Genomic DNA, 16,083 nt, shown 5'->3' on the forward strand with positions numbered 1-16,083 from the left:
TGGATACAAAGCTTAGCACTGTTTTGTAAGCACGCTCTCTGGAGTATGTACACAGAGGCTGCTCAAAACTAGGGTGGAAACCTGTGGAACAGAACCAAAGCCTGGTGATGTCAAGGTATATTTAGTCTTTGCTCAGATGTGCTTCCAAAACATTACCCGCGGAGCCAAGAATCATCTAACGTTATTTCTTTACTTATAGAGTTCTTTTATGTACACAAGCAGACAACCATTTCTTATTAAGAAGCGTTAAAAGTAACACGGGACACATTTCTAGATCCTTTCATCCAAGGATATGAAAGTACTTCACAGACACACCCATTATTTCTGCCAGGGAATCTCATTTGGCCCATTTCAGAGATGGGTACAACCAAAATATAAAACTTGGGAATTTAAGCTCATATTTTCTACTGTAATCACTACATTATGAATCTAATAGCCAGAGGGAATCTTTAAATACAGGGATTGTATATTCTTCCTGTTTTTCCTGAAAGGGATATCTTTTTTTAAAAAAATTCTTTTACATTATGGTAAAATACACATAACATAAAATTTACCACCCTAACCATTTTTTTTATTTAAAGATTTTAGTTTTCCTTTTTCTCCCCAAAGCCCCCCAGTACATAGTTGTACATTCTTCGTTGTGGATCCTTCTAGTTGTGGCATGTGGGACGCTGCCTCAGCATGGTTTGATGAGCAGTGCCATGTCTGCACCCAGGATTTGAACCAACGAAACACTGGGCCGCCTGCAGCGGAGCATGCGAACTTAACCACTCGGCCACGGGGCCAGACCCCACCCTAACCATTTTTAAGTATAGACCTCAGTGGTATTAAATACATCCACATTGGTGCACAGCCATCACCACCAACCAGTGACAGACTCCTTTCATCTTGCAAAACTGACACTCTATACCCATTAAACAACAACTCCCCATTCCCTATCTCCCCATAGTCCTCGGTGACCACCATTCTACTTCCTGTCTCCATGAATTTGACTACTCTAGGTACCTCATCTAAGTGGAATCATACAGTATTGTCCTTTTGTGTCTGGCTTATTTCACTTAGCATAATGTCCTCAAGGTTCATCCATGTTGTAGCATGCATCAGAATTTCCTTTCTTCTTAAGGCTGAATTATATTCCATTGTATGGATATACCATATTTTGTTTATCCATTCGTCTGTCAGTGGACACTTGGGTTACTCACACCTTTCTGTTATTGTGAATAATGCTGCTATGAACATGCATGTACAGCTCTCTTTAAGATCCTGCTTTCAATTCTTTTGGGTATACACCCAGCAGCAGAATTGCTGGATCATATGACGATTCTATTTTTTGAGGAACCTCCATCCTGTTTTCCACAGGAAAATGTGGCTGTACCATTTTACATTTTGATCAGGCACGCATAGGGGTTCCAGTTTCTCCACATCCTCGCTAACACTTGTTATTTTCTGGTTTTTTGACAGCAGCTATCCTAATGTGTGTGTGGTGGCATCTCATTGTGGTTCTGAAAGGGATATCTTGATTTCAAAATTACTTACAGTAATCTCAATTATTTCAGAGGCCAGTGGCAGGTAGCAATAGCTGCAGTTGGTCATGAGATACAAGTCCACATTCTCTCTATGCTTCCTAATAAACAGGCATTTCAGAGCTCTTGATATCCACATGCTGGGAAGCACCTTTGCCTGGCTCTTTTTGTCATCTCCTGTCTGTGTCTCTCATCTCAAGAGAGTGTGTGGGTATGGTTCTCAGCTTCCCTTGATGGTCAGATGATGGTAGAGTGTAAAGAAACCCCCACATTAAAAAAAACAAAACAGCAAGTCTGGGATTGAGTATGTATGTGTCAAAGCAGAGGGAAGGATGGAAGACGTGAGACCACAGGCCGGTGGGCACAAGGTCTGTTGCCCTTGACTATATACATGGAGGACAGTACTTGGTCAATAAATATTTCCTGAATTTATCCTGACTGGTTTAACCACAAGGAATGACAGGAGCTTCTATTGTGCATATAATCCAGTCTCTAGAACACTTCCTGAAAGTCCTATTTCTTTAAGCAGCAGAATAAAAGAAATCAGAATGAAGAGCCCAGGAAGAGATGGTCAGTTCAACCCTCCACCATTACAGCAACCACGCACTGGGTCTGTGAGAAGCACTTCACACACTGTCTTGTTTAGCCCTCACAACAGCTCTAGTTGAGACTGTAAGGTATTAGCTGCTTTGTAAGGGAGAGAAAAGGGAAGTGCGGAGATGGAATTCCTGGTCCCGTGCTCTTCTTCACTAGACTGTGGCCTCCTTGGTAAAAATCATTTACTAATGGCTAGATTCTAAAAACTTCCCCCAAATCATGTGTACACTCTGTAATTCTCAAAGCCCCATAGTTTCACAGAAAGGCCTCCAAGGAGATAATCACCTTTGAAAAGGTAGATTTTATTTCCTACAGCAAAATTCCATCAGGACACTTAAAATCCATGTTTCCCTATAGAAACCTGTCGAGTGCTAAACAAACCATTTATCATTTTGTTCTTCAAATTATGTGGTTATCTGTGCATAAAGCTCTGGTACCTGGGGAAGTCCAAGTCCAGAAATCTAACTGGGTAAGTGATTAAATTTCACACATACACACACGAAATGAACAAACAAACAGAGCCTGGTATCTAATGAAAATATCTGTTGAGAATAACTTCTGTTAAAAATACACTCTATTGGGGGGAAAGGATCAATCTTTTTGTTCAGTTAAAGAAAGGGAGTAAAATTAAAAGCAATTAAACCTAGGTGTGCTTCTAAAAAGAACATGTGAGAATGCTCTGACTTGCATACCTGAGGTATGATTGACATTTTCTTCCTTAAATCGTGAAGTCCAACTTCGGTTGTCAAGATCTTATCAATCCAAATTTTACCTTCGGGTTCTGACAATCTAAAAAGGGCCGAGATGAGGGAACTTTTTCCAGCTCCTGTTCGTCCCACAATGCCAACCTGTAGAGAGATCCAGGAGGGATTAAGAAGGAACAATAATATGCAACAGACCTAGGAGAAACTTTGGTTGCTGAAGATGAATTAAGGAAGTCCTATATTGAAGGTAGTCTGGAAGAGTTTCTCAGCTTTAGTGCTGTTGACATTTTGGGCCAGATAATTCTTTGCTGTGAGGGGCTGTCCTGCACACTGCAGGATGTTTACCAGTATCCTTGGGCTCTACAACCAGATACCAGTAGCACCCTACAACTTGTGGCAACTAAAAATGTCAGACATTGACAAAAGTCTCCTTGGGGAGTGTGGGGGACAAACTGCCCCTGGTTAAGATCCACTGGTCTAAAGAAAAGTTAAAAATAACAGAATCAATCTACTGGCAGTAAAAGCCAGCAGTCTCCTAAGTGGTCAATAAGAAGCCAGCTTTTAAATTACCTTTATTTCTAGCATCTGGGTATTTTGAACCTTGAGAATTGCTTGGATAATTTTATACAGATGTCGACAAGTCAAGCCAGAAGTGGTATACATAAACAAGTATTCATTTTCCCAGACTTCTATCATTTAAGAGGAATTAATCTTTGGTAGAGAAACAACATCACTTCTGGATGTTAAAGATCTGGTTGTGTTCTGTCTTGAAAGGAAACATCTTAAAATTTTAAAGTGCAGGTCTAAGTGTCTTAAAAGATGGTAGTGAGCAGCCAAAATACACATAATGAGATCAACAACAACACCGTCAACACAAATAACATTTGCTATTTACATGAGGCCTTTCATCTGAGCAGTTCAAAAGGCATTTACAAACCAATTAATACCTACAGTTGCCCCTTGGGAAAGATATGTTTCAAGTATCAGTCTAGTTATTAAAACCAAAGTAGAGAGAAATTAGGTGCACTGACAATAAGATCAAAGAATCAATATAATGCAGGTAAAATGCTGATCAGGAACGAAACTGTATTGTAAAAATGGGCTTTTGGCTGTGTGCCTTTAAACTGGTAGGCAGAAACTGGCCTTTTTTACCAATGAGCTTGCCTAACTGCAAATTCCCAGGCGGGAGCTTCCCAGGAGATGCTATCTCTATTTAGGAATCTGGAATCAAAGAGGGACATAAGACATCCTTTCAACCATTTGTAAATTAATTTAGTAAATTTAAAAAACTTACAGCTTTAAACAGCAAAAAACTAAACCTTTCTGAGCACTGATTATCAGGTGGGAACTTTACATATTTTCTCATTTGAATACCTCCAAAGTTTTAATGCTTAATCCATAAAATCAATAATGGCATTTCAAAAAAAGAATTTATAGTGATTAAATGTAAGAAAAATGGCTTTAGCTAATTTTATTACCTTTGTAGCCATTTTGTACCTTATAATAAGTCCTCATTTATATTTCACAGATGGACCAATTTCTGCATATAGATAGGTCCTAGCGCATATATGCACGGCTCAGGTAGGTGTCTGTGTACTTCTGGGTGTTCTCATATGTAAATCAACGCACATCAAGACAGAGACAAGAACCACGTCTCTTGAGAATGTGCAAATGCTCCCGTGCCATCACCTCTACGGAAACTGACCCATCTATACAAACTGGAACATTAGTAGACTTTTGGTAAATGGCCAAAATATGACCGGAGGCACTGAGAGCTGCCCATGACCCCAGGACTGTGAGCTCTAAACTCAATTGAGGATAAGAAAAAGGCAACTCAAAGCAAACCTGGCTCTGGCTACTTCCCTTTGCTGTTCAGTTATCAAAACTGTAGCCTGAGTCTCTCACAAGTCACCATGGGTTTTACCAATCGCCCATGGAGAATATCACCAATATCAGTAAGTTTACATTCATAACATCAAAGAGACACATTGAGATGCTCTTACTTTAGCTGCTTTGCAACCACTCCCTTATGTTTTCTCAACGAGGCCAAGGTTGGTCTGTGATGACCACACCAGCATGTTACACATTTGTACTTGGATTTCTCTTCACACATCAAACTCAACAAAATCAGTACCCAATGCCCACTCAAAACAGCTGCTTCTGCTGACCTCCTCATTTTAATCTCGTAACTTCTTTCCCAGGCTCACGGGATCAAAACGCCCACCGTACTTTTAGCTTTCTCCCAGTCCAGTGCGGCACCAAGCCCTGATGATCCTACCTCCACCACGTTTCAAGACTCGATCCCCTCATTTTAACCCCACAGTCTTCACTGAGTGCAAGGCTGCATTATCTTTTAAAAAACAAAATCAACCCTTTTATCAATCATAACCAGTACAAATGAATGTGCGAAGTCAATTAATACTAGCCATAACCCCAGCACTCTGGTACAACCATTCTTAAGATGTTGATGTATTTTCTTCCTGCACTTGTGCCTGTGTCCTTAAAGATACAAGCTCATATATTTAAAAAGGGATCAATATGAACACATTGTTTAATCTGTCTTCATTTAGCATTTCATAAAAACATTTTAGTGGCCACATATTATAGTATATGTGATCATTTATTTAACAAACCCTCCATTTGTGGATATTTAGGCTATCTCCAATATTTTGCTGTTTTAAATAACTCCATGTTAAATATCCTTGAAGCTAAATCTTTGCAAGCAACCATAATTACTTCCTTAAGATAAATTCTTAGATGTGGAATTGCTGAGAAACAGGTATCAACGTTTTCAAAGGAGGCTGTTAAGTACTGCCAAACTACCCTCCAGAAATATGACACCAATTTCGACTCCCACCCTTTTTCCTGCACAGTCACAAACCTGGGTGTTTTAACTTTGTTTTAATCGACATCAGTTTGATTCCAAAAAGTGGAATCACTTTCCCCAGATGTCTTGCTAAGAGTACACAACAGGTGCTGGCTTCCTGGCTCCTGCATCTTCCCATCATGATCCACATGCACTCACTCTTCAGATTAAACTTCTGAACAACAGCTCTCTGCCGGTCACACCACCCAGGAAGTCTCTTCTACTAAACTGTCCAACTAACCTCTCTAGGCTTAAGTGCCACCAGTCAGCTTCCTTGGGATTACTAGCAGTTGTGAGGACTGAACATGGAAATGTGTGTTAAACACCTGGTAGTTCATTTACCTACGCACTCTATAGGCGCCCAATCCTTCCCTCACTGGTTCACGGGAGCCTGCCTTTGCTCACGCTGGTCTTGCCACCAGGAATGCCTTTCCCATGCATTTCCACCTGCGGAAATCCTAACTGCATGTCATGAAGTCTGTCCCAAAGGCCCAATTCCACGGAAATGCTCTACCTGTCCCCTCATGTGGACCTCTCCTGCCCCTGACAGGTGTTACGTCACCTTTTTCTAAACTTCCATAAGAACTGTGACCTCCTTCTGTCCTAGCTAGCAGCCATTTTTATACACCCTTGTGTCTTCTACTGGACTGCATGTGTGACCCCAGAATCCGTACTGGATTCACCTTTGTATCATCTGTATTACCTGTGGCATCCTGTGCAAAATAAGCATTTTGTGGACAGCTGAGGAGTTTAACTCAGGCTGGAGAAATTTATGGAAAAATCTATTACCATATTGTTTTGGTATACGATAAGCTGGACAGAGAAGACAGACATGGCAGACTGATCCTATAACCACGAATACAATTGCAAATGGCCAATCTCTCATGTTCATGGGGCAGAGAATTGACGCAGTGTAAGTGCTCATGGTCTTACAGTAAGGACAGCTATCTTTGTCCAAGCATTTAGTTTACGCTGGTCTCAGTGCTTTACAGGTCTTATCTTGTTTAAGTTGTACAACAATCCTACAGGTTAGGTCCTCTTATTTCCATTTTGCAAAAGAGAAGATCGAGGCTTACTACGATGGATTAGCCTGTCTGAAATAATAGAGCCTGTTAAGTGCAGGATGGGACTCAAACCCAGGTCTGCCTGCCTCTTGCCCACTCTGCTTATGGCCTCCTTATCACTCGGCTGGCACCTTATTACGTCCCTCTGTCTAGCTAGAAGAGAGAAAGTTGGGGAGAGGTATGGTGGCAGTTAAAGGAACTGGTCTGCCATACAGACCCTACTGTCAGACATTTAAAGCACAATGTGGATACAGGTGGGTACAATGTGGCGGGTGAGACAAGACAGCCAACATCTCTGAGCAAAGAGGGTTCTCGAGGTGGGGTGGACTAGCTGTCAGCAAGAAGAAGAGGCACCCACAGCTGGGGCTAGGAGAGAAATGTGCAGCTAAGTGGGGCACATGGTACCTGGGAAACAGGCCAGACAGACCTAGTGCCCTGCTTGGGGCAATGAGACTAATTTTTGATCCCATCAGGTGGTGAAAGATAATGCTACGCTTGGCTGTCTCTGACTCCGGGCACAGGTGGGGCCCAGCCTGTGGTGAAATACCTCTAGTGCCTGCAGGAGGCTGGTGTGGAGAAGGCTGGACAGCAGGACGAAAGCTGTCTGTGATGAAGACAGACTAGACTGAAAAGACACAAATAAATGCGTAAACTTGGAATCACACAGAATTAAGTTATAATGTAAATTCATGATCTGCAAAACATAAAAGTAAATAAATCTGTAGGGTGGGAAGCAGCATAGAACTTTCTAGAGCCTCATGGTCAGTCACAAAAGGGGTTGGGGTAATTCATGAGCTCGATTTCAAATCATCAAAGGACATTTCTTGGAAATCACAGGTTATCAGTCGTCAAAAATTGCCTATGAGACAGAGATGGCTTTACTGGGGGCGTCTTCAAATGTGATCTGAGTCAGGACCTGAGACTCTGCATTTTTAAGAAACTCCCAGATGATGCAGGCCCTGGCAGCACAGTTTGAATAACAAGGAATTAGAAAGCCAGCGGGGGAAGTGGGCCAATCTTGGAGTGAGAGGAGGGGTTTCTGAGAAAACATTATGTAAAAAAAGATGAAAATGTAGGAAACTAATATTTTTGCACATTATAGCAAGGTCTAGTACACATCTGTAAAAATGTATTATCCAAGTAATAGCTCTGAGAAGAAAAAAAATAACAAACCAAAACCAATCTACCTCTAGAGCTGGAAAATGCTTTAAAATGGCCCAGTACTCTCTAAAATGATCAAATCAACCACAAAATCATCTAAATGAAAAATGCAGCCAGTGTTTAGAGTCTAACCAAGAAGCCCAGGGTGCTATTTACCTCATTTTGGTTCTTTATTTTTACTTGCTATTTCTTCCATGAATTAGAAACCTGCTTCGTACCTATTACATTTTCCTGTTTACTGTAACTTCCAGGAGTCTGGAAAGCAGAGGAAAAGACTGAAAGAGAATAAAGCGTCATTTCTGCTGGGTTGGCAAATTCCCACATCCTCCCCAGCAACAGCCTCTCTCAATCAAACGCAACGCCAACGGGGTGTCCTGGAATAATGGGGGCTGGGGCAGATGTGGAGGAGATGAGCCTGGGACCCACACAGGCAGAGCAAAACCATTTCTTGACGACGCTGCCTGCATACAATCTCTCAACACGTAAGTGGAGCTCAAGGTGATGCTGTGAGTGGACCAGGACACGAATCAAAAGTCAAGCTATTGCAGTTCTCATAATTCAGTCTCCAAATTCAATTTTCCCTCAAACATTTTAGAAGCGCAGATAATCCAATGATTTGGGGGTTTTAAAATTGAAGAATACAAATCTGTTATGTTTCTCAGTTGTACTACCAAGTCTGTTTGGTAACTCATTTTATGGCTTCGAGGGAAATTTAAGACGTGCACATTAACAGAATCAACGTTTACAACGTGAAATGTGAGGGATACACCATCCCTGAAAATGCAAACATCCCCCACAGCGTGCTCAGGGACAGAGTTACAATGAGGAGCTGCAGTTCACGCCTGCCTGACACAGTGGTCCATACCTTCTGCCCCATCTGCAATGAAACTGGATATGATTAGGAACCAGCTTTTGCCATGTGACTTTCTAAAGCTGCTCCCTGGGTAGAATTTGGGCATTAAGTTGAACATTTATTCTTTCATGTCACAAAGGTATCATCCATCAAATTATGGCTACAGTCCACTAAATGGGTCTGTGGTGGAAAGAGAGTTTAAAGGGGAAGTTCTTAAAGTATTTAACATATCTAGATAATGGGTTGTTTACAGGAGTTGTCTTGTGGGTATGTTTCTGTTACTGCTTGCTTCACACCTGCATGTTACTCACTCACTCTCCCAGCCAGCAGCCCCTTGGCACCCACCATGTGCCCTGCAGAATGCCATTTTCTGGGGAACAAAGATGAAAATAAGGTGCTCCCTGACCTTAAGAAGCCTCAGGGTATGATGAGATAGCAATCCAAAATTACAAAGCATGCCATGAATGCTATCGTTTATTTTTTGTGTTAAAATACATATAACATAAAATTTACCATCGTAACTTTTCTTTTGGTGAGGAAGACTAGCCCTGAGCTAACATCTGTTGCCAATCTTCCTCTTTTTGCTTGAGGAAGATTGTTGCTGAGCTAACATCTGTGGCAATTGTCCTCTATTTTGTATGTGGGATGCTGCCACAGCATGGCATGATGAGTGGTGCATAGGTCTGCACTGGGATGTGAACCTACAAACCCCGGGCCCCCAAAGTGGGCCTGAAAACTTAACCACCATGCCACCAGGCCAGCCTACAACATAACTATTTTTTAAGTGTATTGTTCATAGTGTTAAGTACATTCACAGTGTTGTGCAACCAATGGCCAGAATTCTTTTGGCCTTGCAAAACTGAAACTCTGTCCCCATTAAACAATCACTCCTCATTTCCCACCTCCAGCCCCTGGCAACCACCATTCTACTTTCTGTCTTTATGAATTTGATTACTCTAGGAACCTCATGTAAGTGGAATCATATAGTATCTGCCTTTTTGTGTCTGGCTTATTTCACTTAGCATAACATCCTCAAGGTTCATCCAGGTGCCAGAATTTCCTTCCTTTTTAAGGCTGAATAATATTCCACTGTATGTACATCACACATTTTGCTCACCCATTCATCTATCGACAGACACTTGGGTTGCTTCCACCTTTTGGCTACTGTGAATTACGCTGCTTTGAACACGGGTGTACCATAAACACTATCTTAAAAGAATAGATAAGATGCCCTGGATGAACTGAGAGTCTCACGGAGGCAGATGCATTAGAGGTGACTGAAAACAAGACCTTCACCAGCCAGAGGATGGCAGGGAAGTCTCTGAGGCAGAAGGGCAGCAGGCACACGCTGGGAGCAGGGAGGACACGATGCTTTAGGAGAACCTACACCACCCAAGAGTAGGGGTGTGCGCATGCGAGGAGTCGAGGCTGGAGAGGTAGGTGGGGGAAGAGCTTCCTACTGCCTTGTCCAGGTGAAAGGAGGACTGCCAGCAGACTAAGACACTGGTGGGACCATGTCACAAAGCTCTCGGCCATCTCCCACGTGTATCATCCCCTGCCCCCTTGGGTTTCCTTTCATGGACTGTGAGGGGTCTCTGGGCCCTTTACTGCCTCCAGGTGGGGAATGCAGATCCTCAGCCTGACTGGGTCATGGAATCCCAGCTCTTCTCTGGTGGCACAGAGCTGGCCAGGCAGCCCCTGCTTGAGTGGACCTGGGGCCACGGTATGGTTCCAGCAGCGGCTGATCCACGCCAGGAGCTAGCAGGGGGCCCGGCAGGGAGTGGATCTGTTTCAGAAAGCAGCAGTCTACAGGAAGGAGGGCAGGGCCATGATGCGAGGAATGGGTTAGAGGTCAGGTCTGTGCAAAATCCAAAGGATGGAGGAGGAACACTGCAGCCCACGGGCACCTCGGAGAGGAAGAGAAGGATTTGAGAAAGACACAGAAGAAAGAATCGACAGGAACTAGATATTAGAGGGTTAGTGACGAGGAGCCAGGGTTGACTTCTAAGACTTAGGCATGAATAATCGGATATCGGATAGAGTCTTGGGTCGGGTTAAGTTCCAGCCCTGGGGAACTTAACACCAGGAAAGAAATGTGGGTATCCACCTTCCATGGTCAGTTTCCAAGAAAGATTCACCTATAATATCATGCATTTAATCAGCATCAGCAGAGGAACAGAGTCGCCTGGACACATTCGCGGGGAAGCCAAGGAGCAGACGTGGTGCTAACTCTGTGGATGAAATTTGAAAGAGACGCGATGGCCAAAACAAACCTTTTCTCCTGATTTAATGAGCGCTGTCAGGTGCTTCAGCACCAGAGGCCCGTCTAAACTGTATGTGAAGTTAACATTATCAAAGACAATCACTCCTTCGTGGGGCCAGCTGGGCGGGGGGCGTTTCTGGTATTCCCAAGGCGCTTCTTTCTCGAGGTCTGTATATTCAATCACCCGTTCCACTGAGATCATCTGAAAGACACAGCACATCACACAGGTTGGTGGGGGTGGGTCTCGTTTACTGATGTTAAGAGACTGTAAATGAGACGTTCTGTTCTGCTTTTTGACACAGCTGGGGAAGGATCTCTCAGGTCTTAACATCCCAAAGGAGAGAAGCAGGAGTCTGAGCAGACCTTTGATGGTTTACCTGTTCACCGTCTTCTAACACTTTCACTTACGGCAACTTCCTTCAACATCATATTAAAACTGGAAGAATTCAAGAAATAAATGCTAGGATTTTATTTATCTACTTTCCACACTTGAATAAAAAACAAGAGGATTTTGTCAAAAAAAAAAAAAAAGAAGAATCCTATGGCCACCCATGAGTAATCTTTTGCTACAGGAGGGCCATCTGTTAGAGAAGAATAAAACTAATGGCTCTCAAACCTCATTTTAATAATCAGTCACTTTCTACTCTATTAGAAGAACAAAACGGAAAGATTTCGTTTTCATTGTTTTTCCACCTTTAGGAGAAGGTGCAAATATTCAAAAGAGGAGATAATTTACATACTGACTAAGGCCTCCTAAACAATCATGACACGACACCTTTGACCCACCCGTTCCCAGAAGGTGCTTATTCTACCTGAAAGGGAAACCAGCAAATTCTGTTTCTCTTCAAAACATACAAGAATAAATGCTGAAATGTGTGTGTGTAGGGGCGGGGGAGATACCTATTAATTAAAGAAACAACCTCCAAAAACTGAATTCTTCTTTTACCAGGAATAAGGAAGTATCCATTAAGAAACAAAAATAAACAAACAGGCCTCTAAGAAATTAGCTCATATCCTCCCCAAGATTTCAGAACCTCCCTCCTACAGAGACATTTATTACATTTGAAAACAGCCTGTGATGAGTATAAAACCTGCTGACATTGCATACATAAGACTGAGAAAAAAAGTATATATTTTATTTTACATTAACTTTAAACAGATGGAGGAAGGATCTAAAAAACTCTGTTAGCTATGATGTAAAAATAACAGTTCTAATATTCTACATAAGAATTGCTTTTATGCCATTTAATGGCAAGGAGACTTGAAAAGGTTAAGAACGTTGCGATAAACATTACCATATTCTCAACTTCAGCGCTCTGCCTGACGCACCACTGGAACATCCCCATGAGCGTGAGGGCGTAGGACAATGCCAGACCAACCTGCCCAGCGTCCAATGCTAAATGAGGAAGAAGAGGGGGAATAAAGTCAGCCCCATTCTTAACCCCAAGCCTGGCTCCTTCTGTCACTGTACCCACAATACCCCTTTATTATATTTAAGTAATTTGTGTATAATGATAGTAATAGTTATTATACTTTTACTATTTGTTGATTGAGACCATGATACAATGAGAAATGAAAAATTTTGAATTCAGACAATTAATTGAGTTTATTAATCTCAACAGGATCGATAATACACTTGACAGTATTACACAGATGAGGAATAACGTCATTATTCAGACTTTTGTCATTATGGTTTCAAGGTCCATTACATCATTTTACTTTCTACATCTAACGCAACCACAGTTGGAAACCACTAAAAATAAGGAAACGGGTTGTAAAAGCCAGTGCTTTTAAATCTAAAATACTACTCCCTTTGTTGCATTATTAAATATTGTGATTCAGTGTTGTTACTATGGAATAGTTAGGGATGGCAAATTCAAGCCATGCATGCCACACCTGTTCATCTGGTACCCAGGAGGCAGTGAGGATAATGTTCTTTCCTGCTGAGAATCTTTCTCATCCCAGGGCACCACGCTCCTACAACCAAGAGACCTGAATAGCTCTAAAGCTAAAACCTACAGTTCTAAGCCGGACAAAAAGCTTACTAGTAAACTTGGTTCTCTCCTCACAACTGCCAGACACTACCAGGAATGTTCAGAAGGTCAGCTTCTACACCTGCACAGACCTCGATCCATCCAAAGAAAGAAAAAAGGAACTCATCAAGACCCAAGGACTCCTCTACATGGGCCACACTGCAGAATCACACCCAACCTGACATACTGCAAATACTTTAATACAATTCATTAGAACTAAACAGTATATGATATTAGACAAGGTGGCAAGAGTTTAATTTAATAACCGTAAATGCACCCATAAATTGTAATCATACCACAAATAGTTATTCACATCTGTACTTACTTTCTGCCAGAATCAGCGATCCAAAGGCAATAACAGTGACAAAGATGGCACAGATGGCATCCAGACGCACAGCAAACCATCGGGACGTAGTCAAAAACAAGAACCAAGCCTCTGGATTTGTGAACCGTAATAAGCGTAATGAATAAGGAGAAAAACTCGTTAACTGCTTTGAACGAGGAAGAGTATTTTGCTCATTTGAGCTACAGGAGATTTCGACACAAAGCAGGACAGCAAGCTGCATACCCAAGGAACCTGAAGATTCCAGAAAACTAAGCTGTGACACAAGACAATGTATAGTACATACAGGAATCAGTATAGTGGCTTTGTGGGAAGCACACACTGAAAAATTAAACCCAGAGGTTACAAACAAATATATGATCGTAATAAAGAACACGGAAAAATAGTCTCATCAGTGCATTCCTTGCAGTGCTGGGCCTCAATGTGAAGCTCATCTTCATACGTGGTGGACTGTTCTCAGTTCTCCAACAGCAGAGAACACAGTTCCCAGTTTGTTTCCAGCACCTTCTACCCTTCCTACAAGCCCAGAACACAGTGTTTACTCCTTAGGAGCCAGTACCTAAACGACCATCTCACTAAAAGTATCTGCAAGTGGCTTTCAAAATGCCATTTTTGTCTTCAAATTACAATAGAGTTAGGAAAGCTGGGCCAGGATTTTATAGACTTAGAGGAAATTCTAAAATTTCTATATAGAAAAAACTTCACTGATACAAAAAATAATACACATGAGAGGCAGGATGTGGGGCTGGGCTGGGGGGTGGGGGGTAGGTGGGGCCGAGACAGAGGTGCTGGCTAGCAAGGACACCTGAGAGGATGGTCAAGCCCCAGAAGGCAGCATATCTCATCCTTTGAAACCGTTTCCAGAAACTTACAGACCTGAATGCAAATCCTGGTGTGCGTCGAACAGTTCCTGAAACCTCTCTTCAGCTTTGTATGCCCGGATGGTCCAGAGCCCTTGGAGAGAAGACGATAAGTGGGAAAACACCGGGCTCCGAGCTGGGGAAGCAGAGACAGACAAGAAAGAGAAAGTCAGTGAGGCTGGAAGCAAGGAAACCAACTGCCTCCCGCGTTCTGTGGTCCCACCAAATAGCACACCCGGAGCTTCCCAGCAGGCTGCCTGGGGGAGAAGAGACGATGCCCCTTCTGGAGAGGACCCTCAGCTCAACTCTCAAACTCTTGGTCACACCACACTTCACTTTAATGACCTGCAAATGAAAGTTTCTCTTTGAACCTATCTTTTGACCAAATTCAAATCATAGCTAGATTTAGATAACAAAATTCTTTCTTCCCTGACTCAAGATCCTCCTCAAACATGGCCTCCCTCCATATTCTTCCCTGGCACCCCTCCAGGTGGAAATTATTGTTCACTAAGTTTTGAGTCAGTGGCGGTCTTAAATTTAATTCTCTGGTAGAGTACTCACCACATGGAATTATGATTAGCTATCATGTGTCTTCTCCACCCTAGGTTATTAACTTCCTAAGGTCTGGGATAAAGTCAGTATACCTCCAAAACTGGAACTGTGCCTGGCACAGGACAGGTGCATGGTAAGTAAGAAGTAAGGGGAAGGGACGGGCTGGGGCATCTCCCCAGGCCTGCTCCTGCGCCAGGAGTCTCTTCATGGGTGATGGATCACCTAGGTATTGTACCATCCTTGTGCCCACAGGACCTGGGCAGCCAAAGCGCTTTTGAATAGTCCACTTCGGCTCCGGGAACCTGATGGGTGTTTTTATAACTGCCCTGCTGGACCTTGTCCTGGAATCTGGAGGTCACTGTGGCACATGACATTGATATCGCCCTCTCAAAATCTGACTATGGCCTTAGTGGCCATTCTTTTTGGAGTAACTTCCCATTGGTCTGGGACCTGATATCACACAACTGGCCATTTATCTCCCTGCTGTCTTCTCTAAGAGCATGCTGTGGACGAGCAGCAGGCTCTGGCTCATGCCCCTCAAGGGAGCAGGTGGGCTGCATGCTGCTGGGCAGAGACGATCCTTTACGGTTATCATTCCCCACGATGAATGAGATTTTAACTAGCTACTGTCGGGCAAACCACATCAGCTACTTCACCTCATACCCAAGAATCACAGTGGCCCAGCAGGAATCTGTCCCTGTGAAAAGCAGTCCCTTTCAAATCCCACTTAGGGCTGAGCAGGATACCAGCACAAGTGAATTGGAGGGTCTGCAAAGAAAATTAACTAGTACAGAGGGAGAGGGGGTGTCAAAGCATTACCTCGCCGAATTTAATACCCTTTTCCCCACAAAGACTGAGCTGGCTATCCTGAAGTAGATCTGCATAAACACCCATGGCATCAGTCAGTAGTCACAAAGGTAACCCCACATTTCACAAGGCTGACAGTTGCGTTTTCCACGACCCCGAGGACTCTTTGGGACAAACCCCACATGGACTGCAAATCTTCCCTGGGAGACGGAAGGCAGGGACCTGGGCTGACAGCCTTGCTGCAGGTTATCATTAACGCTATGCGAGACCTGCTAGTTGTTATATGTTTTTCACTCCCTCGTGTTCAAGGTTCTAGGGCTTTTCATATTGGCCAGCAAGCAGTTTAAAAGGATCAACTCAAGCAATCCTCCTGAGAACCCTAGAGGGCGGGTATTATATCCCTGACAGAGGGAAAAACAGACTGAGAGATTAAGAGCACTGCCCAAGATTAAGTTAA

At 43.0% G+C, this 16,083-nt stretch overlaps 1 protein-coding gene across 1 annotated transcript in view; it reads right to left on the reverse strand.

Annotated features, from left to right (window-relative positions):
* Nucleotides 1-16,083, reverse strand: part of ABCC4 (ATP binding cassette subfamily C member 4 (PEL blood group)) — a 242,789-nt gene that overhangs the window by 33,907 nt on the left and 192,799 nt on the right. Inside the window, exons 22-26 of the mRNA XM_014864856.3 lie at nt 14,284-14,403; nt 13,390-13,500; nt 12,327-12,427; nt 11,042-11,233; nt 2,813-2,968 (exon numbers count right to left, since the gene is read on the reverse strand). Of these exons, the coding sequence (XP_014720342.2) occupies nt 2,813-2,968; nt 11,042-11,233; nt 12,327-12,427; nt 13,390-13,500; nt 14,284-14,403 (680 nt within the window). The remainder of the gene's footprint in view (nt 1-2,812; nt 2,969-11,041; nt 11,234-12,326; nt 12,428-13,389; nt 13,501-14,283; nt 14,404-16,083) is intronic.

Source organism: Equus asinus, chromosome 11 (assembly GCF_041296235.1).
Source record: "Equus asinus isolate D_3611 breed Donkey chromosome 11, EquAss-T2T_v2, whole genome shotgun sequence".
In the NCBI taxonomy this organism is placed as follows: domain Eukaryota; kingdom Metazoa; phylum Chordata; class Mammalia; order Perissodactyla; family Equidae; genus Equus; species Equus asinus.